Source organism: Rhipicephalus microplus, chromosome X (genome assembly GCF_043290135.1).
Source record: "Rhipicephalus microplus isolate Deutch F79 chromosome X, USDA_Rmic, whole genome shotgun sequence".
In the NCBI taxonomy this organism is placed as follows: Eukaryota; Metazoa; Arthropoda; class Arachnida; order Ixodida; family Ixodidae; genus Rhipicephalus; species Rhipicephalus microplus.
The window spans coordinates 292,120,801-292,148,785 of NC_134710.1; the positions used below are offsets into that span (position 1 = coordinate 292,120,801).

Genomic DNA, 27,985 nt, shown 5'->3' on the forward strand with positions numbered 1-27,985 from the left:
AATACGACATGGAACCGCGTTACTTTTCCTTTGATTAATTGATATGTGGTGTGTAATGTACCAAAACCACCTCGTTACTTGACTAAATATACATAGTTTTTGCATGACGGCTTGGGGTACTAAGATGGTGGAAACTGTGACATTTTATCTCATTAGCATTGGTGTTAATCATAGAGGGTTGAAGGGGGTCCGGACCCCCCTTGTGTTTTCGCTTGAGAACATCACGTGCTTGAGTTACTCGGCAGCTAAGTACAGTGCATCTACCGTTTAAAGGCTTATTATGTTTTAGTATGTACCGGCGTTAAATATCTCTCAGTAGCGTGAGGCTATGGAGCTCGCAAAAGCCACTCGACCTGTTCAAAGAAGACTGAATTGAACAATGCAGTAATTCGAGCTTGGACCTCATGCTCGTTTTTTAAACTTTATTTCAAAGAATGTCTCAATTCCTAGAATGAACTGCAGAACATTATTATAATGTCTATGTCTTTAATTATGATAAAATATTAAGGCAGAGCTTGTAAAACTTAAATATGGCTGTTAAATGCAATATATAGCATTGCCCACCTTTTAGTGACAGCTTTGTCTCATGTAGCCACCATATTCAACATGAGAAATCGTCAACTGCCATCATATTGCCCAATTCTGTACTGCCAACATTCCTCAGCCAGACAGGCCTTGGCAGTCCACTGGGCCTATCAGAGCTGGCAAAATGGTGAAAGTGACTGTCTAGAACTATGCCACCGATGGCACCTCAGTTTGTCCAAGACATTTCATATGCAACACTAATTGGCTGAACATTGGACAACACGGGAATATTGGGGACGTAATTAGAAAGCCAATGGCATAGCCAGGGGGCGGCACACCAAGTTTGTGCCCCCCTCCTTCCCGGAAATTTTTTTTGTGCATACAGACCGCAAAATAACAATCGGCCACATCTGCCTGTCAGGGCCCCACTTCAAGTGAAAATAATGCCCTTCCACCTAGAAAAAAGTTTCTGCCTACGGCCATCAGAGAGGCCTCAATTCCTATGTCGGAAGAGTTTTCGTCAATAACGTGTCAATGTATGCTCTCTCCCCTTTCTCATGTGTTGTTCTGCACATGCTGCTTCATTTATTGCCACCACTACCAAATGCACTGGTAGAGCATGTTCAGGCACTCGCGTGATACTCTTTACATTATCTAATATATGACAGAATGTCATATATAGGTGCTGCGACAGCCGCGGACATGTTACAGTTGCATTTTATTCATTTATCGTCACTTATGGTTGCCCATTTGAATTGTCAGTTTTATGGTGTTTGGCAGATACCTCGGGTATTGTACAAATAAACATATTGAACGAACAGACATAAAAAAAAACAAGATAACTGAACGAACCAATGTGCATGCTGGTATGCTATGCGCTCAGCTTACTGCAGCCGGAATCCTCAGTCAGCGCGCCCTCTCCCGGCAGCCGGGCATGCGAAAATTTTTTCGCTGGCGAGCGCAGCAATTGGGATGGCCGGAGAGAAACCTGCCGGTGTGCAATCATGTAGGCCATGCTCTGTGCCACCTTGACGCCCATGGTCGGCACACTAGTAAGTATAATCTGGACACTATTCAATCATTCCAGCAACTATAGGCGGCACAGCAGAAGGTCGAAATGGCAGACGAGATGTTGATGTTGCGAGCGTTTACGTCAGCGTCACTGAGCGTGAAGACGCATTCATTGGTTTATAACTACTGAGAGACCGAACTGCGTCACAGTTTTATCGCCGTGTGACAGCTTCGAAGCACGGCTACATGGTGCCGCCTGCGTCGCTGGAATGTCCGAATACCGTTAGAGTGTCAGAAGTGTTCATTATAAAAGTAGGAGGCTTTGAGCAATGTTTGCTATATACATGGATGCAGTTTCAATGGGTAGCATAAAAAAATTGTTAGTGCACCGAGATATGGTCGTCGTAATGGACTGATAGTTATATCTTGGATCGTTATAAGTGTAGTGATCTATACCAAGACTGTAGTGATCTATTTTTGCTGTCAAATTGTTAACATTTCATGTTTTTTTCTGAATTGCTTTTAAATATTGGTGGCTTAAATGTACACTTCATGTTAATAAATTGCATTTCTTCTTTCAAGTGCATCACACCTTGGCAAAACTGGGTAGTTAATAAGAAACAAACTCATCAAACCTAATGAATTTAAACAGGAGCTTTTAAGGCAATACAGCTGAAACTTGATTCAACAAAGTGATGACCATGCTCAATTTATTTAATTGAATCAGGAAGTTTGTACAATCGAGAGTAAGGTCTTTCAGCCCTTTGAAATCTCACATTGCAATGTAGCAACACGTCCTCTGGTGAAACAGACAGAATTTAAGATCGAAAACCGTACATTGGAGTGTATACAAGAATATGTATACCTAGGACAACTACTCACCAGAGAACCTAATCACAAATAATAAATTCACCAAAATACAAATGGGCTAGAGTACATTCAGCAGGCACTCCCAAATAAAGTCAAGAAGTCTGCCTCTATCATTACAGTGAAAAGTATACGACCACTGCATACTATCATTGCTGATGTATGGGGCTAAAACCTGGAGATCAACAAAACAACTAGAGCAAAAGCTTAAGACCACACAGCATGCAATGGAATGTAAAATCGTAGGAATAACATAGAGACATCGGAGGATGGCAGAATGGGTAAGAGAACAGACAGGAGTAGCAGATATTCTAGCTACATCAAGCAAAAAAAAAATTGGACCTGGGCTAGTTATGTGCAGAACAGACAGCCGGTGGTTCATAAGAACAACAGAATGGATAGCAAGGGATGGAAAACGCAGTCGGGGAAGCTAGAGAGTTGGATGGAGTGACAGAATTTGGAAATTCACAGGGATAAAATGGAATCGGCTCGCACAGGATAAGGTAAACTGAAGATCATTGAGAGAGGCTTTGATCCTGCAATGGACTAACACAGGCTGAGAATGATGAACAGCCTAAAACTACCACGGCACTGTGTTTTTGCCACCAATTCACAACTTGCATGTGAAAAGTCCATGAGGGAGTCCCAAACGTGACTAGGACATGCAGCCTCTCATGTTGCCTGGACGTGGGGGCACTATGTCGGCACCATTTAGGCAGCGTAGATGGTTACGTGAAACCATGACAAGCTACCAATATTAAAGACGCAGAGAAAGATTGCGGTAAATGTGTGGGTATGCTGATTGAAAAAGTTGCGTGGAGACAATCGATGCTATCTTTTGCGTAAGCTATGAAATGACAAGTGGAACCATCACAGCTCCTAGCACCATGCAGTATGTAAAAGTGCTACCAACTGCCAAGTACACTCTGTGCATGGGTGCAGCATGCAGCCTCATAAAAATAAAACTAGTGCCACGACTAAGGGGGCATAACATGCTCATAAGCAAAAATCCATCTCTGTAAAAATTGAAAGAAAATCGCCGCATTACTCAGTCACCTCAGGAAACACTTCAGGAAACCGTGTTTAGTGACCATGTAAGCTCAGGTTGGTGATGACAGACTCAGTAAGGTATTCTGTTGGATAATGAAAATTTTTTAGATGGTAAACTTCATAAAATTCAGTTTTTATGGATTCAGGTTTAACTAATATTCCTCAGAATGTAGTTTGAAACAAGACATCGAATGTATCGTTTGCATTTTCTAGGTTCCTAATAAAGGTCATAAATATAGATTACTTTATCAGATTTCCTTCAGCTGTGCTACACGGTAATTCAGTGGTTATTGTGCTCGGCTGGTGACCTGAAGGTCACGATTCAATCTTGACCTTGGTGGTCGTATTTCGGTGGAGATGAAACGGCAGATCCCCTTGTACTGTGCTGTGTCAGCACACGTCAAAGAACACCAGATGGTAGAAATTTCTGGAGCCCTTCACTACGGCATCCCTCATGGTCATTTTGTGGTACTGTGGTTTTGGGACGTAAAACCCCGGATATTATTTTTTTCAGCACTTGAGTCTAATGCAATTTTTTTTTGCAGCATCCCTAAATGTTGTGGTAGCCTAGTGGCTGTGCTGCCAAGTTGCAAGCTAAATTCTCACTGCAACTGCCATGTTTTGGCAAGAGAAAAAAGCATTATTTCATTTAGGCAGGTTTGCTTCTTGTGACAAGGCTGAAATGAACTAAAAATTCAAAAAAATCCTACTACTAACAGCATTGGATGATAAACAATTCTCGTTTCAGTCTCTAATCTTTGCTTAACTACTTGATACCCTAAAGGGGCCCTACAACACTTTTTTAAGCAGCCATGAAACAGATTCACTAAAGCAGCTTTTTGCCTAACGAATTCACGACCTCAAAAGGCTCTGTCTAGTTCCAAAGGAGTTCCAAAGATCTGTCGCATGCTGCAATTACATTCTCTCTTCTCTCATCCCAATGAAAGCTAAGCAGGAAGGGATGGCGCAGGCAATAAAATTATGTCACGCACTTTTCCTCTTTTTTTTTTTATCTCCGAATACGTGTATGCTCAGGGCGATCGCACACTGTGGACGAGTCGTGGCCTTTAGTGGCAGCCTGAGTAACGACCGAGCGCGCCATGCTCAAATCAGCCAATGGCTGATACAATGGCTGTGACGAGTGATTTTCAAGCTCGTTCCATCATTTGTCTAGAGAAGAGAAAGCAATTTTAGCTGACCGAAAATTTATTGTGAATTTCAGGCCCCATGCTGCACTATAATATTTGGCTTGCGTGTTCGCGGAAGCCTCAACTACCGATCGGCAGCATTTTCTGACCATGCTCAAAAACTGTTGCAGGGCCCCTTTAACAGCTTCCAATGGTTGTGGTGTGTCAACATAAACCTTCATACAAGGAAGTACTAGTACACATTGGAAAAACTTTATTTTACTAACATCGTTGCATCAAGATATTGACATTCTAGTTAAGCTAATGATGTCACACAGTTAAGCCATCACAGACTCCATGTCACATTGTGTTGTTAAAACAATCTTCAAGGATATTCTGGCCAAGTAATGGAGAGCTCAGAATTATGAATGATGGTTGGAGGGTAATTCTGCCACTGAACAGAAGCACCACTGATGGCTATTGCCATCACACCTGATAAAGCATGCTTTTAGCAAGTATGCCTCCTACATTGCACTAGTGTGTTGACCATTTTTTTAAAAGTGGTTCATAAAGAACTAGCTTTTAAGGGGGCACATTGGTCTTTGGGACTAAAAAGTGACAAAAAAATTCATTTTTTAAAATTGACTTATTTGGTTTCTGCAAGTACTTTTCTATCTCTCTGAAAATTTTCACACACCAGGAAGTGGTAATTTCTTTGTAATGTCATTCTAACTGTCCAGATTATTGGTGCTATTAACATGCAGAACCTGCAAAAAAAATGGGCAATTGACTTCGAGGCTTCTTTATAACTGGCCGGCACCTGTGTTAGAAGCTCTGCTACTAATTTATGAGCACCTTTATGAGGATTGCAAAACATGTGCACCATGATTGTTGCTTTTTGAAGAAGCTGTGTGTTTTCAGTTTTGTTTCCATTTTTCTCAAAAAAGTAAATTTATGACTTTAATTTTGAGGACTAAATATCTCTGTAGCTAGGGCAGGTACAACAATAATTCTTTTTGCAACGGAAACCTGTGCGTGTGTGTAGAATGCAAGTATGGGAGCAGAATTTAGAGCACAAGCTTTTTTAACTGATTACTCATCAAAATTATAATTCCAGCTGTTTTTGAAAATGGATAGTTCATTTTGCTGTAAAATAACCAAGAAAGGCCTAAAAACAAAAAACTCTTGCATACTTTCACTCTCTAGTCATTAGTCTATGTTGGCATATCTTAAATATCACTTTTAATTAAGCACTTTTTTATGGCAGCCTTAAACAATAGGGGGTGAACTTAAGTTATCTCAGGAATAAGATGACTTGCAGGAAAACTAATTAAATATTTGAAATCTGCAGAAAAAACTGCATAATCCTGTGTAGTTTGATCAAGATCACTGAAGAAACAAACAAAAAATGTCTAAGCCCAGTCTGCCCCCTTAAACTTGATGGGTAGTATGCAAACAATGCTTGCATTTTTTTAACAGGATAAATGAAAATATGCTCACCTTTGTGTGTGTGTGTTTACCAGAAGTTTGTAGTTTTGAAACTAGGCATAAAACTTGGAGGAAAAAAAAATGCATGCACTTCAATAGAACCAAAAAGCTACATTGAAAATTTTGTTATATCAGAATTTGGCTATATATAAAATGTCAAAAACATTGCCATATTTTATAAATAAAACAGATAACCATGTAAGAATTGTTTTTATTAAAACTACTGCATCATAGCACATCATAAACTGGCCCTATTGCACAATACATAATGAAGCTCGATTTATGTGGAAGCTTCATATTGCAGTGATGTCTGTAAAACATTTTCATCAGCATGCAAAACGATGATGTACAAATTGTCATTCATACTGAACTTATTTCACCATTGAATACTCTTGAAAGCTGAACTACAAAAGGCCAGTTTTTCATGTTTTTATAAAATACACTTTTATTATCATCATAGTAAACATTGCTTCTCACATGAATAAGGTGCCAGTTTACTACTCATGTTGAACAGAAAGAAAAGAAAGATAAAGTTATATGGTTAACACTAACATGAATTAAACAACATATATGCAGTATAGGCAAAGATGGACAGGTCACAAAAATTGCATGTGAAAAAAAATCACACAAATGTGTACATGAGAACTGTAAATGCATAAACAACAATAGCTGCTACTTAAAGACTAAACCACTTGACTGCCAGGAAGGCTGCCATTCAACCACATACATATACTTCTAGAAAACTGTATTATATGTGAACATTCTGAAACTGATATAAATGCATGCTAAATGTATAGTTTAAACAGCACAACAGTGCCTCAATCTAGGGCTTGAGATTTTTCACTCCAGAATGCATGTTCTTTTTCACCGGTCAGCTAAACAGACAACCACCCTCCAAGGATAGTGCCAAGCCTCCCTGAGCAACAATGAACAAACCTGACATCTGGCTCTTACATTCAACAGAATTTCATGTAGACCTAACCGAACAGTTGCCATTCTTCACAGTCGGTATTTCCCCCATTAACAGTAACAAGCAGCATGTTTCTACAACATCCAATGTTCTAGTTACAAGGTTATTTGGAATAAGCCAGTTTCTTTTACATCAATCCACACCATAAATATAAGATCACAGTAGCATGTGCCCCATTCACCATTATCTCAACAAGCTATTATACTAAAATATAATTTTCTGTACAGTCTATTATATATACACATTATTACTGCCTTGGTAGTATGTAGCTACTTCGGCCTCCTACAGAACAAGTAAGGTAAGAAGCAACTTCTCACCGCAGAAATTTCCAAGGTGCTTTATAGCAAAAAATTTTGACATTCAGTTATACAGCTGAGAGACAAAACATATTTCAAACCGCCTAACAAATGTGTCTTGCGAAGTTGACCATGTCAAATATCACAAAGCATAACACAATTTGCTTTGTTGTACCAGAACCAAATGTTGAGCTTATGTAATGAGAAATAGCTTATTATAATACTGTACACAAGGAGGAATCTGGATCACCAAGTAAGCAACATTTAACACTAAATCATTAGCTGAATGTATACACTTTGCATCATAAATGTAGCAATGCGTATGTGCGTTTCAAATGCTTGGCATGCCTATGACACAAAAAGACATAGAAACAAAGGGCCTGATGTATAATGGTAAACCAGCCTTGTGAGAGACATGCAGTTCATCAGGGACTGTCTTAGGCAGCTAGTGCACCTTTAGCATGTAGCAGCATGCCAGTTCGCTTTATGGCCAGTACACTAAGATTTGAAAATGTCTGACTCTCTTTCCTTACGTTACTCACTTTTCTTACATAACCACTTCCTGTATGTTAGTGTCTTATTTATGGCTGAATATGGTGCAAGGAGGATTTGGCTAGCAAAGAGATAAGCGAGAGACATCTTGCTGTGCATGTGGCACTAGAAATGCTTGGCCACCTGTACTTGTCACAACATGTTCTGAAGTACAAGTTAGCACCATAGGAAGGAAATCAAAAGAGAAAGCCCAGTTTTCCCATAAGATTCTCTTACTCTGAATGATTGTTCTATTTTTTTTCATGCTTTTTCAGCCAATGAGCCATTTTCTTTGGTTCTCAAGCCCTGCAATCTAATTTTGTACTCATTACCATAAACTTATCACCATTTTCAATGAGTACCATTTTAATGGCATGTCACAGTTATTGTTTTTCTGGCATTGCATATACTTAATCATGATAAGCAAACCTAAAAAATACACCAAAAGTACAATGATACAAGGGACGTGCTACGGAAATGTGACTCATCACAGTGACCCACAGGTGCACACTTTCATGTTCTGTAGCCCCATTCACCCTGACAAAGGCTGATCCACCAACTACGACATCTGTAAAAGATGCATGTATATCTTTTGTTCTTCAATGTATGAAAGTTTTGTGAACACACACGCACACACACGCAAACCATATATGGCAGGCTGCAAATGTACAGTTACATCTAGCACACAAGAGATATCAGGCTTAGTATCATCACTCGCCAACAAAATCAGTTAAGGCCTGTAAAAATTGCTGCACAGCATCCCCCCCCCCCCCCCCCCATTTGTTTGAAGGGGGAGGGCGGAGCAGAGAGCTGACATAGCAGAATGCAAATGCTGTCGATTTATCCTCTAGGTTAACTGTAATGGTGACAGCTATACCCTCAGTATAACTGTCACCATTACTCAACCACTCATAATAAATATTTAAATAAATAAAAAAGATTATTGCAGTGCATTGTAAGACTGATTAGAATACTAGCTCAGCATTTTTATTCAACTAATGAAGCAAATTCCTTTCTTACTTTAGTCTAAGACATACGCAAACTTGCATCCCAGTAGTGATCTTCCATGAGTGGCAGCCACCAAACTAAGAGCTAAGCTAAGAGCTGTTCACTGTTGGGTAACGTGAACACCAACTTCAATAGCAGGAGCCTGAAGCACATCATGGCTGCCATGTTTAAAACAGCATCTTTTGGCGACTACAAGGGCAATGCGGCTGCTCGAAAAGTTAAGTCGCCGACATACCAATTTTAGCACATTTGTTAACGTGCAGTGCTTCACTGGCTTTGCTTAATTATGACACTGCAAGTAAGACAAAATACTACATGAGCCACATACATGCGATGTCTTTGGTTCACTTTAAGAGCTGCTCTCCTGCATTCTAAGCAAGAAACTAAGGTGCTACAAGTTGGGCAGTAAAAGTTTATGGCGTGAGCGACATCGCATTTTGGTGAATGAATTGAACTGCACTGACAGTACACGGACCCTTAACATGGCGATCTTTCAAATTAAGCATCGTCTCAGCATGAAACAATTACTCCGATATTTCTGGAAAGGCATTTCAACAATGCGTGTCAGCATATACTGCCCTTTAAATAATGTCATACCTGTTGTAAGCAGTACCCAAATGAATAAGGATGACATAGATCACAGGATGAGCATAGCACCTCCTTCTCACATCATTCTAGCTCATTGGCATTTTGCTGGCAAACAAGGAAAACAGCTATATGGTCAGTTTCATAATTCCAATAAAAATTTAAATGCAAGCTAGTAAGTGAACAAATATTTGTTAAAGGACAGCACATGGCACGTCTTACAAATTTTGTAGCATGCAATTTACTTGTTCACAAGTTTAATCATGCATGTAAAAAGTAGATCATGTCAAAACAGCAAAACTGAGCTTACAATTACAAACGCAAAATTTGAAGTGACTGTACAGGCACACACACAATCACAAAAAAAAAAAGCTTTTTTTTTTTCTAGTAAAGTGCCACTTTCCTCTAATATCGAAGTTCTTAGCATGATATACCACTACACATCTTTTAAAATAGTTTCTCAAAATGTTTGGTTATCGAGGACTTCAAGGAGCATCATCTCCAAGCAACAAAAAGAATTTCTCGGTACGTTCCACGTGAGTAATGATGTTGCAATCGGATGCCACCCCTTCCAAACCTTATTTCTCCTGTGCTCAATGTTGTGCTGCTATGTTGGATGGAGTTGCCCATGTCTTTGCATCTATCAATATACTCTCACTTTAGAATTATTTCTACAACCAAAGCTACAGCACTTTTGATTTCAAAGACCATTTTATCTGTTTAACGTTGGAACACTGCAATCCTACTATACATGACATTTGTATGTTCTCTCTAGCCATAACATCTAAATAAATGGATCAGGACACAACCATTAAGCTAAATATAGCATGATAATAATGAAAACTTGCAGGAATTATGAGACACTGAAGGAACAATCAGGATGCCTTAGTGCAGGTGCAGAGACATTTTGCTCGAGTCTTCACGCAAATATTACCAATCAACCAGGCAGGTTTACTTAACTGCATCTAAAATTGAGCTAAAAGATTAATCTAACCTTGATAAACTGAGCCTCTTTTCATCACTATAATGAAGTATTTAAAATACAGGAACATTACAGTTATATTTAGCAAGCATGGTGAGTTGTGCGAGATCTTCATGACAGTAATGAGATAAAAGGAACTAATTGCTTCGTGTCAAGTTTTGATCATGTGCTGAACGCGAGAAGCACAGTGAAGCATAAAGACAAACAGACATAACAAGACGTAGGTTATGTCAACCTCTGTTTGTCTTCTTTGTTGTGATTCTCTGAATTAGTACATAATGAATATTTTGATCCTTATGAATCTACATTTTGGACTTATTCAATTATGCTACACCAACACAAAAAAATAGCCCAGGCAAGCACTTGGATAATTCAGTGGCTACGTTGCAGAAAACATACCCACATTCCGATGGAAAAAGACAATGCAGTATTTTTTCAATTACATTGAAAGCAAACACAACCTTTAATTATTTGCTTAGCAGACATGCCTAGTACTGCTATCAGAAATTGCAGTTAATACATCTTCAATTACATATATATACACTATGAAAAATCACAATAAAAATTATTGCGCTTTTTATCACCATGAAAAATAAGCACATATGATGCTGCTGTCATATGGAAAGCCCTTACAAGACATCTCTAATCGAACATTAATTCAATGTATTATTTCACAAATTATCAATTGTACTGGGTAGTGTGTTACTAGCAAAACTGGTATACTCATTATGAGGCTGACCTTTTATTGTGGGTACATTTTTGCTCTCAGAAATCTTAATTTGTGAAGTGAAACTTTAATTAGAACATCACTAGCAATGGACAATCAGTATTCCACAACCTTTTCATATCTTTATGTTTTTTTATTTATGTTTCACAGACGTTTTTTAAGACCAGATCATTATTTTACCTGGTAGAGGCAGAAGAAGAGCATTCACAAGATGTGGCCTGAAAACCTATTTTTGATCTAGTTTGTTTATGCTTTCCTTGAAATGCGGTAGTTTACCATTATTCATTAGTAAAAAAAAAATACAACAAGTTCAGAAGATAGCCAAAGACTGAACTTCTCAGTGAATTGTAAAAAATGCAAATTTGGCAATAATTTAATATTATCTATTTGACAAACCTGTGGAACCTACAACACTGAGGGTTCATCAATTAGCCTCAATATTATCTTTTTATATATTGTACTATAAGAATAAAAAAAGAAAATTAATTTTGCTAATTGTCTAAATGTTCCACAATGCTCCCATGAATCTTACATTGCAATATTAGATAGCTTATTTATTGTGTATGCACAATTTTGCACACGAACTGGCAGTAACGCAATCAAATTTTACACAAACATAACATTCAACATTTATGCCTGTGCTAATATAACCAACAAATTTATAAAAAAAATTCTATGACAGATGTGCGAAAAACAAGAGCGTTCAAAATTATGTTTGGCATAGCGACATTCACTTAGACACAAACTCATGAACAGAGCTCTAATAAACAATGAAAATGACCTATTGCACGACAATTATTGCAAAATGCCTAGTGGATGTAAAGGCATGCATAAGAAAAAAATGTAATTTTTCAGTTAGAAAAAAAAGTATAAAAACAACATGAAAACAGTACTGAAAAAATAAAGAAAGAATCTTCTGTCCCGATAGGTGTATTAATTATAGAAATATAATAAGATAAGAGAACAACTGGTTGCTCAGGCTCGATTTTTTTTAAGGCAAGCAAAAAATTTGTTCATATATGTGCTTCAACTATACATTCCTCCTTTATGAATGCATTAAACAATGTCATTTTCTTCTTTATTGATTAACCCTAATTCATGCAAATCTCATTACTGAATAACTTTTGATAATTCAGAAATTAAAAAGTAAAACAGGTATACAAAAGATAACGTCTCAAACATAGGCGACACCCCATTCTTAATCCCATGTTATGTCTTTTTGAACTCTTTTGCCTCCACTCTATGAAGAAATGAAATTGACAGCCTAACAGGTAGTATAGTATGCCAACTGCACAGGAATTGAAACTTGAGCTAGCTGGTATGTGTCCATAATTGGTTGATGCAGAGCACGCGGCACAAGGACGACGCCGAGGACAGAGCTTGTCCTGTGCCTCTTAATTTTTCCTGTTTATCTCGTGTGTGCTGCGTCAACCACAGAGTATACTGACTAATATGCCACAATTAAATTCAAATAGTTGTAGAAAATGCAGTGTTGCCAAAACCACTGCCATGAAAAACAGCTCCACAAACACAATGAGGTCGTCATGTTTGTGTTCTACGCTCTTATTATTTGACATTGCACCCATTCGAGTTTTTTTTTGCTTACTCATGACAATCAACACTGCTTGGAAATTGAAGCTTGCCACACACTCCTTCAGAATACGCACAAACTTATAATGAGCTGAGCAACTGTTTAAAACGTAAATTATGACACAAATTCACCATCTTAATAACTTAACTACGTGTGTGCTGTAGTATATTGCAGCTGTGGATGGATAGCACATTTTATTCTGGCATCACAGCAGCCAAAAAGCAGTCATCTAATCCAGAAACTTGAGATAAATAAAAAAAAACAGCCACAGAAGGAAAAACAGGTCTGTGGGCATGTTTTTGTTTTTTTGTGGCACTGTTTACCTTAAGTAGTATGCACACTAGCCTAGTCAGCTACTTTATCCAGAAACTTGCCTAGCATACCCCTCATCACTAGGAAAACCGACAAAAAGAAAAAGGTTGTTACACAAGTTTCCTAAAGGCACCACCATAAATTATCTGCATGCCTCATCTGTGTACTTGACAAATGATCAAATGACTGATTTTGCAGCAAACACTTTGTATTATGAAGGCATATTTTGTGTCTCAAAACATGGCCACATAATAAATAAAATCACTTGTTTTTGTATTTGCATGATCCTGGGACCTGAATTATACATCTAGAAGTATCGCTTAAGAACTACAAGGGAGTTCATATAGTTTGTATAGTGAGCTGCATGCTCCACAGTGCAGTGTCCTTGACACACCACTATACTAGAAGCACCATCTACTTCTAGAAGCACTAACTGTCTATATTCAAAGGGACCCTCTTTCTCAAACAGTGCATTGGTGCAATGCTTTCTCTTCTCTCATTAAAACAACAAAGACTAAATTATGCTTTTCAACTTTTCACAGACACAGCCAGCAACCCTCACTAAAATAACCACAATACAGCTAGAGTAACTATTTGACTTGCATTCAATTCTGTCTAAAAATATTGTTATTGGTATACGCCTAGACGCTTCCTCCGAAAGAGAAAGCATTGCAAGCGATCGCAAGGTGCAGCACAAGGGTTCAACGTATGGAGTTGTGCTTCAGCTTCCTGGACAGTGCTCTGACACACAAAGGCAACATGTTGCACTTAATTGTAACATATGTAGAAAAATCGACATCAGGAAAAAGCCTAGATAAAGGACCAAATGCGTAGCAGTGCCTAAACAGCTAGAAATATTAATACAAACAAAGCATATGAACTGTCAGGATGACAAAACATTTAGTGAAACATTCAAAAATCAGAGAGTGTCTAAAAATGAGATAGGTACAATGCCAATTGAACAACCACATGATCAGGAAAAGGATCCTTTAACTCAATTACCCACTCTGCCTTTAACTTCATTAACAAAAGTTTTGAGAGTATGTTATACTATCGCTGAGACAACTCGAAGATGAAGGCTTTAGCAACAACGCATTGACAACAAACATCACAGCAGAATTCGATGAGTTGTTTGGCTCATCATGCCTACGTTTTTGTGCTTGTCGAGCCTCTTCTCACGTTGCTTTTTCAGCCCCCTACACAATCCCCTAAGCCCTGGTTCAGCATCTCCTATAGTGCATAGAGTTTACTAAAATTTATAGTGCATAGAGTTTACTAAAATTAACTAGAGGGGAATCTGGCACTGCGATAATACAGCGACCATGGGAATGATGGGTAGTGCGTGAACTTGTCTAAATTTCATGCTTGCGGGCTTCAGATGTGCTTGTGGCTTTGATTACTCCAGTGTTTTAGTTTTGTTTGAAATAAAAGAACAAACGATTTTGAACTTTATGACCCGATTTGAATCGGTGAGCCTAAATGATTAAAATGGTGAAGTGTAACAGTTAAAGCTTTGCTTACTATAGTCTTGTGACAAAGCAGCTCCAAGCCACATGAAGCCAAATGTGACTGAAAGTACAAAGATTAGACTATTCTATGTACTACCCATCATTGCCATGCCTGCTGAAGCGCCATGCATTCCAGCTCCATAGACAGTAGCACTCCCTCTAGTGTATTTAGAGGAAACTCTATGCCATAGTGCACACTTTCCACATCACTCTATAGCTGTCAGAGAACCGAATAACGGGAACACCATTTTTTTTTCAATACACTCTGAGCAGCAGGCACATTTCTGCAAGAGCTTTCCATTATGTCTGTTGTGCCAGGAAGTCTATTTCTTAATATTCTTTTTTTACTGCCCTGGCTTCACACTTAAGCGAAGACGATATGAGCCTTTAGCCAAACTTGAAAGGTAATGAGATTGTTTTTTGTACTGTTTCATGATCATGCTGGGTTTTCTTTCAAGGCCCCAGCTTCATATCAGACATATCAGACTTTCACACACACACAAAAAAAGATGTTTCACTTGCGTAAAGTAAGGTAACCAATGCCACCTTATAAGCTGCTCAAACCCAAAGATCATTAAAGAACAAAATGCTCTTTATGCTAGTTTTTACTACTGAATGAGATATTAGAAATGCAGAAAACCGATTTGTAAAATAACCGAATTATTCCAATATGCTCATGGCAGCTCCTTCGTGCAAGTAGAGAGAGCAGTCCTGTTCTCATGTTACCTGTCATAAATATCACTAGTATTGAATTAAAAACATACGAAAATACAGTAGAAGACTGCTTATCCGTTCCTTACTGATGAGTTTTCCTGTGTGAAACCTTTTTGGTAACCAGTCCCAGCAAAGAATCTACGGAAACCTATGCATTGGAATCCCCTTATCATATGTCATTTTTGAAACATTTATGCCTGATACGTTGCAACTGTCGCTTGGCCGGATGTGTTGATGTAAATGAGTTTGATGACGTGGACTGCCACAAGGCCATCCAAGTTCGTGAAAAGTGCCCAATTCTGGCAGAGACATCCAAGAAACACAAGACTTCCATCACAGACTTATTTAGGCAACTTATGAATAAATTCTCCAGAGATAAAGCTATGCACAATGCATCTGTTTTGTTATTTACGAGCACGTTGTACGAATTTTAACCTGCATGGTCGGGTTATCAAGCTGCTCAGTACAGTTTTTTCGCCTGGTCTCCTCGCAACCTTGTTGCGCAATAAACTCAATTCAATTCAATATTCAATTCAATATGTTTCTAGCCGTTGTGTTATTTTTCGCAGTCCTGCGAAAAATGTATGACGAGGTTTCTACAGAGTCAAATGACATAAGGTCCTGGCATGCAGGAGCTCTATGTAAGATTTTTCAAGTCAGCTCACAGCATTTTATGTTACAATTATTCTATATAACCTGTTCTAAGTTCATTTTGAAAAGAATGAAAGAAAAACACCCAAATCAGTCTTTTAAGGTGAAATGTTGGAAAATTCATGAACACAGAGTATCACTGTAGCCGAGGTTTTGACATGTGGGCTTTTCTTCAAGGCTGTAACTTGAAGCCTTGAAGTTGTAGCCTTAAAGAAAATAAGTCTGCTTGTCAAAATGTTCACTTCAAAGATACCCCAAGTTTTTCATCTCTTTAAACTTCTATCATTTCCTGAACTTCTGCCCTCTCCCCCCCCCCCCCTTTTTTTATTTCCTTTAAGATGAAGAAGGTTAAAAGCAATCACAAACTACAAGTTGAGATTACCACAGTGTGTAAATAAGAAACCTTTAAAAATATGTACTTTTTCATAAATACAAAGCAACACAAAAAGAAAGTTAAGCACAACAAATGCTATCTGTGTACGTAAATATGATACCACAAAGGAGCTTCAGTCAGTTGCAAATGAACTGTCCAAGCACCACGCTCATGCTTACTCTTAATAATGCATCGAAACTATTATTAACAAATCATGATGACATTCGAAAATAATAAGCGTTAGCAATGCATTTTGAACTGCTCTTGCACAACGATGATACAGTGCAGTTTACTCACGTTATGATATAAAACATGCAATATGCAGACAGTCTAAGACAGGAAGTTATATTATTAGTATTGAAAATGAGGCCCTCACTGACTTATTGAACAGCTGTACAGCAGGGTTATCACATGCCATTTTTCACGACATTCAGATTTTGCTTTTTTACTACTGAAGTTTTAGCTTTATTCATGCAGCCAGTCACTACCACACATTCAACAGTTTGGTGCTGTTTTAACAAGACAGGATTACAAAAATCTGCCCTGCCCGGTATATACCGAGAGATATGCCATGACCAGGATAATTCAAAACTTCTATACCAATTGATGATTGATATGTGGGGTTTAACGTCCCAAAACCACCATATGATTATGAGAGACGCCGTAGTGGAGGGCTCCGGAAATTTTGACCACCTGGGGTTCTTTAACGTGCACAAAACTTCTATACGAATTTCATTGCTTTTCGTGCTTTGTCAGCGGGATCAGTCAACTATGAATAGTGGATAGTGAAGGTGGCAGAGAATCGAGCTGAAAAAAATTGCTACGTTATACCAGGCCATATGCACTGCCAGTAAAGAAAGCTGGCATCTTCTACAAAGTAAAAGTACAGACATCTTAATAGGCACCACATGAACAGCGTTACATAGACAGCAAGCTTTCCATTCTCAAGATGTGGAGACATTGGCACTCTAAAGAACTGCACAGTCAAAGTCAAAAGAGACAGAAAAAAATGTAACAGATCTGTACAGCTCAGATGCATTTACCGGAAATGTAACGATTAGGACATATTTACAATGACAGCACACAGTTGCTATAAAGTGAATTGATCATGCTGGCATTACAGACAGCCTGTTAAAGAGCCACTCACCAGGCACCAGTAAAAATTTTGGCTACACAGTGGATATAGTAAGATGCCCCCACCCATGAAGCATTCTACTAAAGGAATTCTTTAAAATTGGTTAATAAAACTGAACTATCATGCTTCTATGCCACTAAGAGGCAAGAATTAGTGATCTTTTGCCTCAACTAACACGCGGTGTTTCTTCCCTACTTACTGCTTCAGTAGGGCTGAGAAACACTGACACATTCCCAAAGAGAGCATTTTTACAAACGAAATTACCGAAAGTCATCTGCTATGGTGCATAAGTCTTGTACAGAGGATTGATTGATTGATATGTGGGGTTTGACATTCCAAAATCATTATATAATTATGAGAGACGCTATAGTGGAGGGCTCCAAAAATTTCGATCGCCTGGGGTTCTTTAATGTGCATCCAAATCTGAGCCCACAGGCCTACAGCATTTTCACCTCCATCGGAAATGCAGCCGCCGCAACTGGGACTCGATCTCCACGACTTGCGGGTCAACAGCCAAGCACCTTAGCCACTAGACCATCGCGGCGGGGCTCTTGTACAGAGCAGTAGAGCTACATTTGCACTAAAATCTTTCTGGTTGGTGATGAGATCGGTGACACGCGTGATGAAAAAAGCCTTCTAATAATGATAATTTCTGGGGTTTTACAAACCAAGACTATGATATAATAATTAGGCATGCCACAGTAGAGGGCTCTTTTTGAAAAGCTGGGAATCTCTAATGTGTACTTAAATATAAATACGAGGGCACCTAGAACTTAGCCTCCATGAAATGCAACCACCGCAACTAGGATCTAATCCATGACTTTTTCGTTGACAGCAGAGGACCTTTAACCACCAGAAAGAAGCCCTTGATGCAACAGACAGTTCAAGACTGATTTTCATCACTGGGAAGAAAAACAAACAAACAAACCAAAGCTTGGTGAAGAAATCAGAAAACTGCCTTGCAACAGAACGAAAGGAAAAGCTAGCGACAAGTGAGGCGTTTTTTTTTTTCAGAGATGAAAATCTGTCTCGCACTGACTAGAGTGGCGCAGCTTTCTTTCTGTTGCATGACGCGCCACGAACCTTGTTACCAAACGAAAACTGTTCCCTGTGAAAGGGACTTAAAAGAGGTGTGACACCATTTTTCATAGCAAACTTACTCAGCCATACAAATCTCCTGCATACAGATATGGCTCTGAGCAAGTCTGGTGCTCAGCTAATGCTGGCGAGATATTTGATTTTGATATTAAATCCAATTTTTTCATGGCGCACCTACTAACAATGAACCTTGCTTGTCTCCAGACTACAGTACCAATTTTGGTGACTACATGCAGCATTTTCACTAGTTGTGATCACATAAGGTACCAAAACTTCAAAAATGGCTACTTGTGCGCAATTAAAACATTCAAAATGGCTGCTTGTGCATCACCAATGGAGCCATGTTGCAGGGTGGGAGTGGAAATGTCACAATATTTTGCATGAGCACATGTGGAGGAGCTCATATGATGTTGTGACATCAGAATACAGTATGACTGAAACTAGCTTTTAAATACATGCCGTGATTACTTTCTGAGGGAGCACTCATGCTTAGCAGTACATTTTCAAGATTCTTCAGAGTTTGCCCTTTCAATTGACACAAAGAAACAAGCAAAAACTTTTGCCAGTCCCCCATATGACTTCACAGCAATTTATGCATGTTATTTCAATTGACACAAAGAAACAAGCAAAAACTTTTGCCAGTACCCCATATGACTTCACAGCAATTTATGCATGTGACCACTTGAGGTGGAGTTCATCAAGAGAAAGATGAACCACAGCCTTCTGCTTGAAATTTCAGCTCTTATTGTCCCACAAAAACATTTCATGTTTTGCTTATATGATTCCACCACTGTGTGACCTATGTGCCAGGCTTTTTGCTCAGAATGCCCAGATTTGGGGAGAGGCCCTTTAACAGTTCGATTTGATGCCAAATATGGCAGTAAAACAGTTGACTTATAAAATTCATGACTAAATCAAGAGAAGCCTACCCTTGACATGCTGATATTTAAACCATGCACATGACACCCTGGGATACACAAGAAGAGCACTTATCACAAAAAAAAAAAGGCTAATAACCATTGACATATTAGCTCATTATCAACTCATAAGCATACTGACAAAAATGTAAAGTCCTATTACAGCCCAAATGCAAAATCATGGCACTTCATCAGAAATATTACAGCGGTGGCTGTCAATGTTCAGCCAATTTTTTAACAGACATGCTCAAATCAGTGGCAAAAACCACTTAAAGAGACACTAAAGGGAAACTATGACTTGGTTTAGTTTGATAAACAGCACCTTGACAACTCTAATGCCATAAGTTTCACATTGATAAGTTCATTATTAGTGGAGAAAGTCAAGGTTAAAGTTTCTTTTTCATTCTTAATTCTCTGTACATGATGTCAAAGATTTCAAAATGTATTTATGATATTTTTCCAACATTCGCTTGATGAAATTTTTTGAAACTTCGTATGCTAGGTCTATGGCACCCACAGATGACAATGTACTTTGTTTTTATGGATTAAAAGATACATAGAACCCAGTAGATGCCTTCAAAAATCTATGATGTCACGCTGTTTGGAGCGGTAATCTGAAGGTGGCATCTCCATCTGCATTTTCTTTTCGGGCGTTTTCTCGCTTACCAAGCATTGTCTCACGGTAAGAGTGGTGTTTTTGGGATTGTGAAATTGTACTTTACTAATACGCAAGAAATTATTTTTCTCTTTAGCGTCTTTTTTACAATACCAATGCAGAACAATTCTCAAAAACAAAAATTGAACTTTCCAACAAAGCTGCCACCTTGAATAAACATACCGAATATGTCACACTGGACAAAAATTGCACTACAACGTCCACACATTAGGTTAAAAAAATGGATGTAAACAAATGCAGCATGAAACCCTTTGTGGGTCACCTCTGAATCTTTAAAAATGCGCTACAGTGTGGCAAACTCAATCAGGTTGGACTGATCACAAGTACAACTTTCTGTGATGACAACATGCCTCGAGCTTATTAAAATCTATGTGCTCTTAATTCTTACTTACGCAACAAACTGCCTGTAACTCTGCCTAGATTTGACTGGTCACGCCAAATCAAGCCATAAGTATTTAGTACACTGTAGCACTCTGACGATGCACTAAGTTTGAACAGTTGCCTGGCATTTTTAAAAACTTGCTTTTTTTTTTCCAGGAAACCTACTGTTTTTTCTAAAAGCCCTTGCCAAGGAAGTCACAACCATGACAGATCGAAAGCAGCTGCCAACAAAATGCTAATCTTCCCAATAAACTTTGTGAACGTCTGTCCACAGTTTCACCTTCACAACCAACCTGAACATGCTGTTCAGCGATGCATTACAGATCCCTTTTATCAATGACCATGCCATGTTTGAGTGATGGTGTATAAGACAAGACCTCGATGACGCTGCTGGCATACAAGAAAAGCACAGAGAAGCAGGTTAAAAACAGAGTTCTGAGAGGCTGCACTTAGTGAGGGGTTTAAAACGTAGATGCTCTTCAATGAACTGACAGGGACAGCGTGCCAGGGCACAGTGGCGAGGTGGAGCTGGAGGGCAGGGGCCGTCCTCAAAGCCATCAGGATGCACAGGCATATTGAGGTCTAATCGTTTCCGAACAAACTCTTTCACCCAACGTTGGCTGTAACGGAGGAGAAGCTTTTCGGCATACTTCTGCACAAAGGAAAATTTGCACAAAAGCATTTTCAGGACCTCCTATAATGACACTGCAACAGCTCCACACGAGCCACAGAAGTGGTTGCTACTCAAGATAGGGCTCCCTAATTTTTTCACGGTCAACTATTCAAACAGTGCAAAATGATGGCTCAAGACATGAGGTTTTCGTAAAAATGTAGGCTAGGAAAGTTGCAAGAATGCCTCGACTTAGACAAGTTATTTCAATCCTCGCAGGGTACATAAACAGCACAAACGATGCGGACAAAAGAAGCACCAGCCAAGTTATGTTGGTTTCTTTTGTCCCCATCATTTGTGCTGTTTATGTACCGTGAGAAAGGTGGTATGACAAAGCTAGTGCTGTGTTCCTCTCTTCATGCCTCATCTTGATTTTGTGTTTTTTTGCTAACAATGGGCCGCCAAAAGAAACTTCCCAGCTTTAAGTTCTACGAAACTTCATTTAGAGTATTCTGGCCTCTAACTCTATCACAGAACTCCACTCTAATGCAGACGCTGTTATGTCTCTTTTCGCATATACCAACAAAGTTTTGCCCTACTTTTTTCAACCAAAAGCCCAGCTACTTATGAAACGATACTGAGGTTTTCCCGACTGTCTTTGTGGTCTCCCGTTACTGCTTTGATATGCAGGTAAACTAATGTATTTTAAAAAATGAATTTCAGTTTATACAGTGCCCATAGTGCATGTAACAATCTTTCTAACTTAAAGTAAGGCTTTATTGAAAGGAGGGGCATGGTGGCTCCTGTTTAATATTTCAGCTATTTTGCATTATACAGCTTCTTGACACTATTTATCAAACATGACTGTCACCGCATTACCTAGACACGATACTCGTTTTTGTATGTCCAAATCTAGCGAGTGGCGTTTTAGAGTGGGTAATAACTTATTCAGATCACCATCAACATAGTCAAGCAATTACTTTCACCTGATTAACGGTTGTCTCTGAAGTTTAGCACTGATGCTGCCAGCTTATATCTCAACAATGCTTCCTAAAGTAGAAGTTCAGGTACTTGCCTCTCTCTGCGAGATACGGGTAGTAGAGCTGCTTCCTGTAATAATGATGTCTGACATGTCAATGTCCATTCGCGTCCGATCAACAGGATATAGTGCTGCACCATTTCTAGCCTAAAAAGTGCCAATAAAAACATGTTAATAATAAACACAACCTGACACCAAGTTTTATAAACCAATAAACCCAAACACGACAGAAAAAGAAAGCATAGCTATACCGAGTTAGTGGCATCCCCTGTGGCTCTTGCATCAAGGGCATCTTGACGGTCTTGGTTTTCCAGCATCTCGTATAGGTACCTCTGCCGATTACATTTCAAATGTAAGTTACTCTCCAGTTTTTGTGCATGTCCAGAAAGAACTACGTCTGCAAAAATACTTGAAGGAGTACTTACAATGCACTGGCTAACATCAAAATAGACAAATATGAGCTAATAATGTGTCAAGGAAAAAAGAAGAGTATTAGACAAGTATTTTGAAACATCTGTCATAATTTCATATGCCAGAGCATTTACTGTTAGATTGAATGTAAATCTGTGATCTGAATGGCAAAGATCTACTCTTTGAGTGTGAAGGTCCAAAGAATACAGACTTGTTACTTCTTTAATGCAAAATAAGAAACGTTAACACAAATTGTACCCCCCTCCTTAAGACCGACCGACCGACCGACCGACCGACCGACCGACCGACCGACCGACCGACCGACCGACCGACCGACCGACCGACCGACCGACCGACCGACCGACCGACCGACCGACCGACCGACCGACCGACCGACCGACCGACCGACCGACCGACCGACCGACCGACCGACCGACCGACCGACCGACCGACCGACCGACCGACCGACCGACCGACCGACCGACCGACCGACCGACCGACCGACCGACCGACCGACCGACCGACCGACCGACCGACCGACCGACCGACCGACCGACCGACCGACCGACCGACCGACCGACCGACCGACCGACCGACCGACCGACCGACCGACCGACCGACCGACCGACCGACCGACCGACCGACCGACCGACCGACCGACCGACCGACCGACCGACCGACCGACCGACCGACCGACCGACCGACCGACCGACCGACCGACCGACCGACCGACCGACCGACCGACCGACCGACCGACCGACCGACCGACCGACCGACCGACCGACCGACCGACCGACCGACCGACCGACCGACCGACCGACCGACCGACCGACCGACCGACCGACCGACCGACCGACCGACCGACCGACCGACCGACCGACCGACCGACCGACCGACCGACCGACCGACCGACCGACCGACCGACCGACCGACCGACCGACCGACCGACCGACCGACCGACCGACCGACCGACCGACCGACCGACCGACCGACCGACCGACCGACCGACCGACCGACCGACCGACCGACCGACCGACCGACCGACCGACCGACCGACCGACCGACCGACCGACCGACCGACCGACCGACCGACCGACCGACCGACCGACCGACCGACCGACCGACCGACCGACCGACCGACCGACCGACCGACCGACCGACCGACCGACCGACCGACCGACCGACCGACCGACCGACCGACCGACCGACCGACCGACCGACCGACCGACCGACCGACCGACCGACCGACCGACCGACCGACCGACCGACCGACCGACCGACCGACCGACCGACCGACCGACCGACCGACCGACCGACCGACCGACCGACCGACCGACCGACCGACCGACCGACCGACCGACCGACCGACCGACCGACCGACCGACCGACCGACCGACCGACCGACCGACCGACCGACCGACCGACCGACCGACCGACCGACCGACCGACCGACCGACCGACCGACCGACCGACCGACCGACAGGAGGACTCCAAGCCACGGCCAGCAACGATTCTGATTGGACAATGCTGAGGTAAGCGATCACCCGGGGCCTATAAAGAACCAAGCGGCGCGATGCCAAGCAGCCGACCTATGTGTCAGAGAAAAGACGACAGTGTTAAAGCGTCCGAAGACACCTCGACCCTTCGAGTCCGTAAGCTGTACATAAACCTTGCCGCGAATATGTAATGCCTCTATTCTATGCTGTACATAAACCTTGCCTTAACTCATTGTCGTCTTGTCTGCTCGGCTATCAGCTCTGCACAGAAGCAGCAGCAAGCTGAGAAACGCGCTACCGAACAACCTTGGCAGCCCGTGTCCTCAGCACACTACGCAACAGTATCGGCGGCGGTGCGCGTCGTAACACCGTGCAACTTCTTTTCCCCTGAGGATGGAGCTCAGAAGAAGCCCAACCTGAAGGATGCAACTCGGGTCTCTACCATCCCTCCTTCATCCTTGACCTTGGTCAAGAGCACCATCACGACTGTGCAACTGTGCGTTGCACAGACATTTCCACTTTGTTTCGAGCTCCTGAGAAGCACCGGCCCGATGGTACAGCTGTGTCCGACGGGTCCCTCACAGCAAGCTTAGGCACGTATCTTCCATTACGTTCTACAACGTAATGGAAGATACGTGCCTATGTATTCCACGATGCTCGTCCGTGACCAGACAGAAGCGTATCTGCATGTTTTAAATTATTCACTAACTGAACATGAGAGCATTTCCACCTTGAAAAGACGCCTCTCGAGAAGACAATAAGGTCTCTGACACGTCTACTGCCTATTGGAGCTTTTGCGCACACACACGAGGACACACGACAGAGACACAGGAACCAGCTGTTGTGACTGGCGCCCGAGCTGACAAGGGAGCAGTGCCCTTTGGATCTTCAAACAAGTAGCCGACCAGCCGGCTGCCTATGACCGCCAGGCATTGTCCCTCCTAGCCGGAGGGTGAGACGTCGTGTCGCCACGACGTTGGAGAGAGGACAACAAATACAGCATCTTCCTTGGAACAGAACGCGGCGGCCGCCGCAAATCGCCCCGCTAATTAAGCGAGCAGTTCGACGGACCCTTTGAAGTATGCTGTCAGGAGCTTGGGACCCCTTGACTAGCGGCACACACACGACGAGGAAAAGCCCTGCTGGCACTACTTTGTATTGCAGTGATCACGGCTCAATATTGAACGTTCACGTGGGCCGTGCATGCTCGTCCCCCTCGCCAGTTGTGTGTGATATGTGATGAACGGCAGACTCTAGGCCAAAACGTCGAAATAAACCACGTTGTGACCACTCACAAAGGATCGACTCGAATATTATATATATATATATATATATCCGCTGAGGTGTTCCACTGGGTGAATGGTTTTGCTTCCTGGCAAACTTGATAGATATATATATATATATATATATATATATATATATATATATATATATATATATATATATATATATATATATATATATCCGCTGAGGTGTTCCACTGGGTGGGTGGTTTTGCTTTTTGCTTCCTGGCAAACTTGAGCACGTCGCGTTGGCGTTGCCGGAGGAAACGCTCTCAAAATGTTTACTTTTCACAGAAAGAGATTAACACGCTTTTTGCAGGCCCCCTGTTGTGTCTCAGCACATATTGTCACATTGGCTCCGTCCTTTGAAGAGTGAAGCATACTGGGAGTCGTAGAATCTTTTCCCTGCCGGTTCCGACCAACACCTTTTGCACCGACTCCTGTCACGATCTTCTTCCCCATACCCTTCTCAGTGAACATTCCAGAATGAAGGAAGAGGCAATAGCGCTACGCAAGCCTGTATTGTCGCCTCTCTGACGTCGTGCAGGTGCTCTCCTCAGTCTAGCCTTATCCAGTCTAGCTGCGGGAAAGTGGACTCAACGCACCTACAAGCCCTAGGTCGTCAACTGGACATTGAACTGTGAGGTACAGGTGAACTCTTTATGCACCAGCCAATTTTGCAGGATCGGTGGTATGCTAGCCACCCTATGGCCCTGAACACTAACAAGAAAAGTATACGGGATGTCACTAGTAGTAAATGTTATGTGAATGTGAAAAAAGAGAAGTGGATGAAAAGATAACTTGCCGTGGGCAGGGAACGAACCTGCGACCTTCGAATAACATGACCGATGCTCTACCAACTAAGTTACCGCGGTGGCCATCCTCTTGTCCACTTTACAGGGTATATATATGTGCATTTAAATGTGGGAGCGTCAGTCAGCACCACAAGTAGCCATGACGGCAAGTGTGGAACACTTTTTCTGGCTGTCGGCATCATGTAGCACATGATCTTAATACGGGCAGGCAGCTAACAAAGAAAAACGAGCCCTTAAAATTACTACTTCTTTTCTTCATCTGATTATAGAGTTACCGAATGCCTAACTGATCATGTAGCACAAAATTTGATGCAGAACAAGAGGAGGGATGACTGTGAACCCTAACTTTCAAAAATATTTATTTTGAACAGCGTACATATCTATACTCTCAAAATTTGAAAAGACTAGCAAATCATCCAAGAAGCCCACATATGTCATACGCAAAAATCTTACATACCCAGAAAAAAATTCTGTTTGACGATGCCCGAAAGAAAGAGTGCTATTGTTGTTCGGCCCTAATCTACAAATCCTCTATGCCTTGATAATTTCTCATTTCATTTCTCTTTTTTCTTATAATGATGGTGTCATGCAAAAGCAGTTTGTAGCCACACGTGCTGCAGTGCAAAGCTAAGAAACCACTGCGACCATTTTTGACATTACAAGCATGTTCCCGGAGTCGGTCGTTGATACGATAGCCAGTTTGTTTTAAGCTTGCCACATCAACGAAAAAAATTCTGAAACACCTTTTTTTCGTTGATTTCAACCAGTGACCCGTCGCTCCACAGTGTGCTGCATTAGACTACTCAGCCATGGGCCAGACATGCGCCGGCAGTAATAACGGCGAGCTATTTACATTTACCATTTACCGCTAGGGGTACGCAGATTTCGGAGGAGCTTGAGCGTGTTTTGCATCCCATAACACTTTTATATTTTTTACAATCTAAAAACTTCCCTGGAGACGTACAGGAAAAAAGGGCCCCTGGTGATATAGAACAAAAAACATACACTGCACACACCTTGCGTAAGATGCCACCGCGTGGTCAGAGATGCACAGAGGCCACACTACGCACTTCGATACTTGCAGCGCACTGCTCAAACACAAAGGCATAACTGTGATAGTTGTTAGTACACTGTTGTCCAATGTATACCTGTGCGTTCTTTTTGAGTCCTTTGTGCTTTAGCGGGATGCTGCAAGTATCAAGCTGCTTGTTGAACTTCGTGTGACATTCCAATTTCTTGCTATCACATTCATTGCTTCACCCTTGCGGCTAAACTGACCTTTCATGAGTATGACTACATGTAGACGAAAAAACAATTTCCAAACTTATATCCCCTGACACTTAAACAAAGGGTGATTTTCTAATAGCTGCATGATTACTACAGTCAAATCTCATTAATTCGAACATGCTTAATTCGAACTTCTGGTTAATTCGAACTCACGATGAGGTCCCGTCAAGGCTATTTGTATTCCAATGGGCGAACACGCCTGGCAATTCGAACGCGCAAGCACTTGCGATGATTAATTCGAACATACCGCGCTCTGAAAATGCTCTCAGCATCCCGCCCAATCCCGTGGTGGCACCTGCGACAGCTCAACTCTGTGCGCAAAGGAGATGAAAAGGAATGAAAGGCTACGGTGGAATGATTTCTCTCTCTCAAATGCTGATAGCGACGCGCCCGTGTCACTCTTCTCCCTTTTCCATCCCTGCCACGTAAAGGCATTTCCCCTTCCAATGCCACACGCGAAGAGACATAGGAAAAAAAAAGAAAGCTGTCGCTGGGTTTAATGAACATGTGGTTGAAGGAAA

General features: G+C 41.4%; 1 protein-coding gene across 3 annotated transcripts in view; it reads right to left on the reverse strand.

Annotated features, from left to right (window-relative positions):
• Window positions 1–6,259: 6,259 nt before the first annotated feature.
• Window positions 6,260–27,985, reverse strand: part of LOC119161409 (uncharacterized) — a 72,622-nt gene continuing 50,896 nt past the window's right edge. For all 3 annotated transcript variants that reach the window (XM_075879329.1, XM_075879328.1, XM_037413864.2), the window contains exons 7-10: window positions 22,598–22,633; window positions 22,424–22,504; window positions 22,209–22,319; window positions 6,260–21,175 (exon numbers count right to left, since the gene is read on the reverse strand). In XM_075879329.1, the coding sequence (XP_075735444.1) occupies window positions 20,945–21,175; window positions 22,209–22,319; window positions 22,424–22,504; window positions 22,598–22,633 (459 nt within the window). In that variant the 3' untranslated portion in view covers window positions 6,260–20,944. The remainder of the gene's footprint in view (window positions 21,176–22,208; window positions 22,320–22,423; window positions 22,505–22,597; window positions 22,634–27,985) is intronic.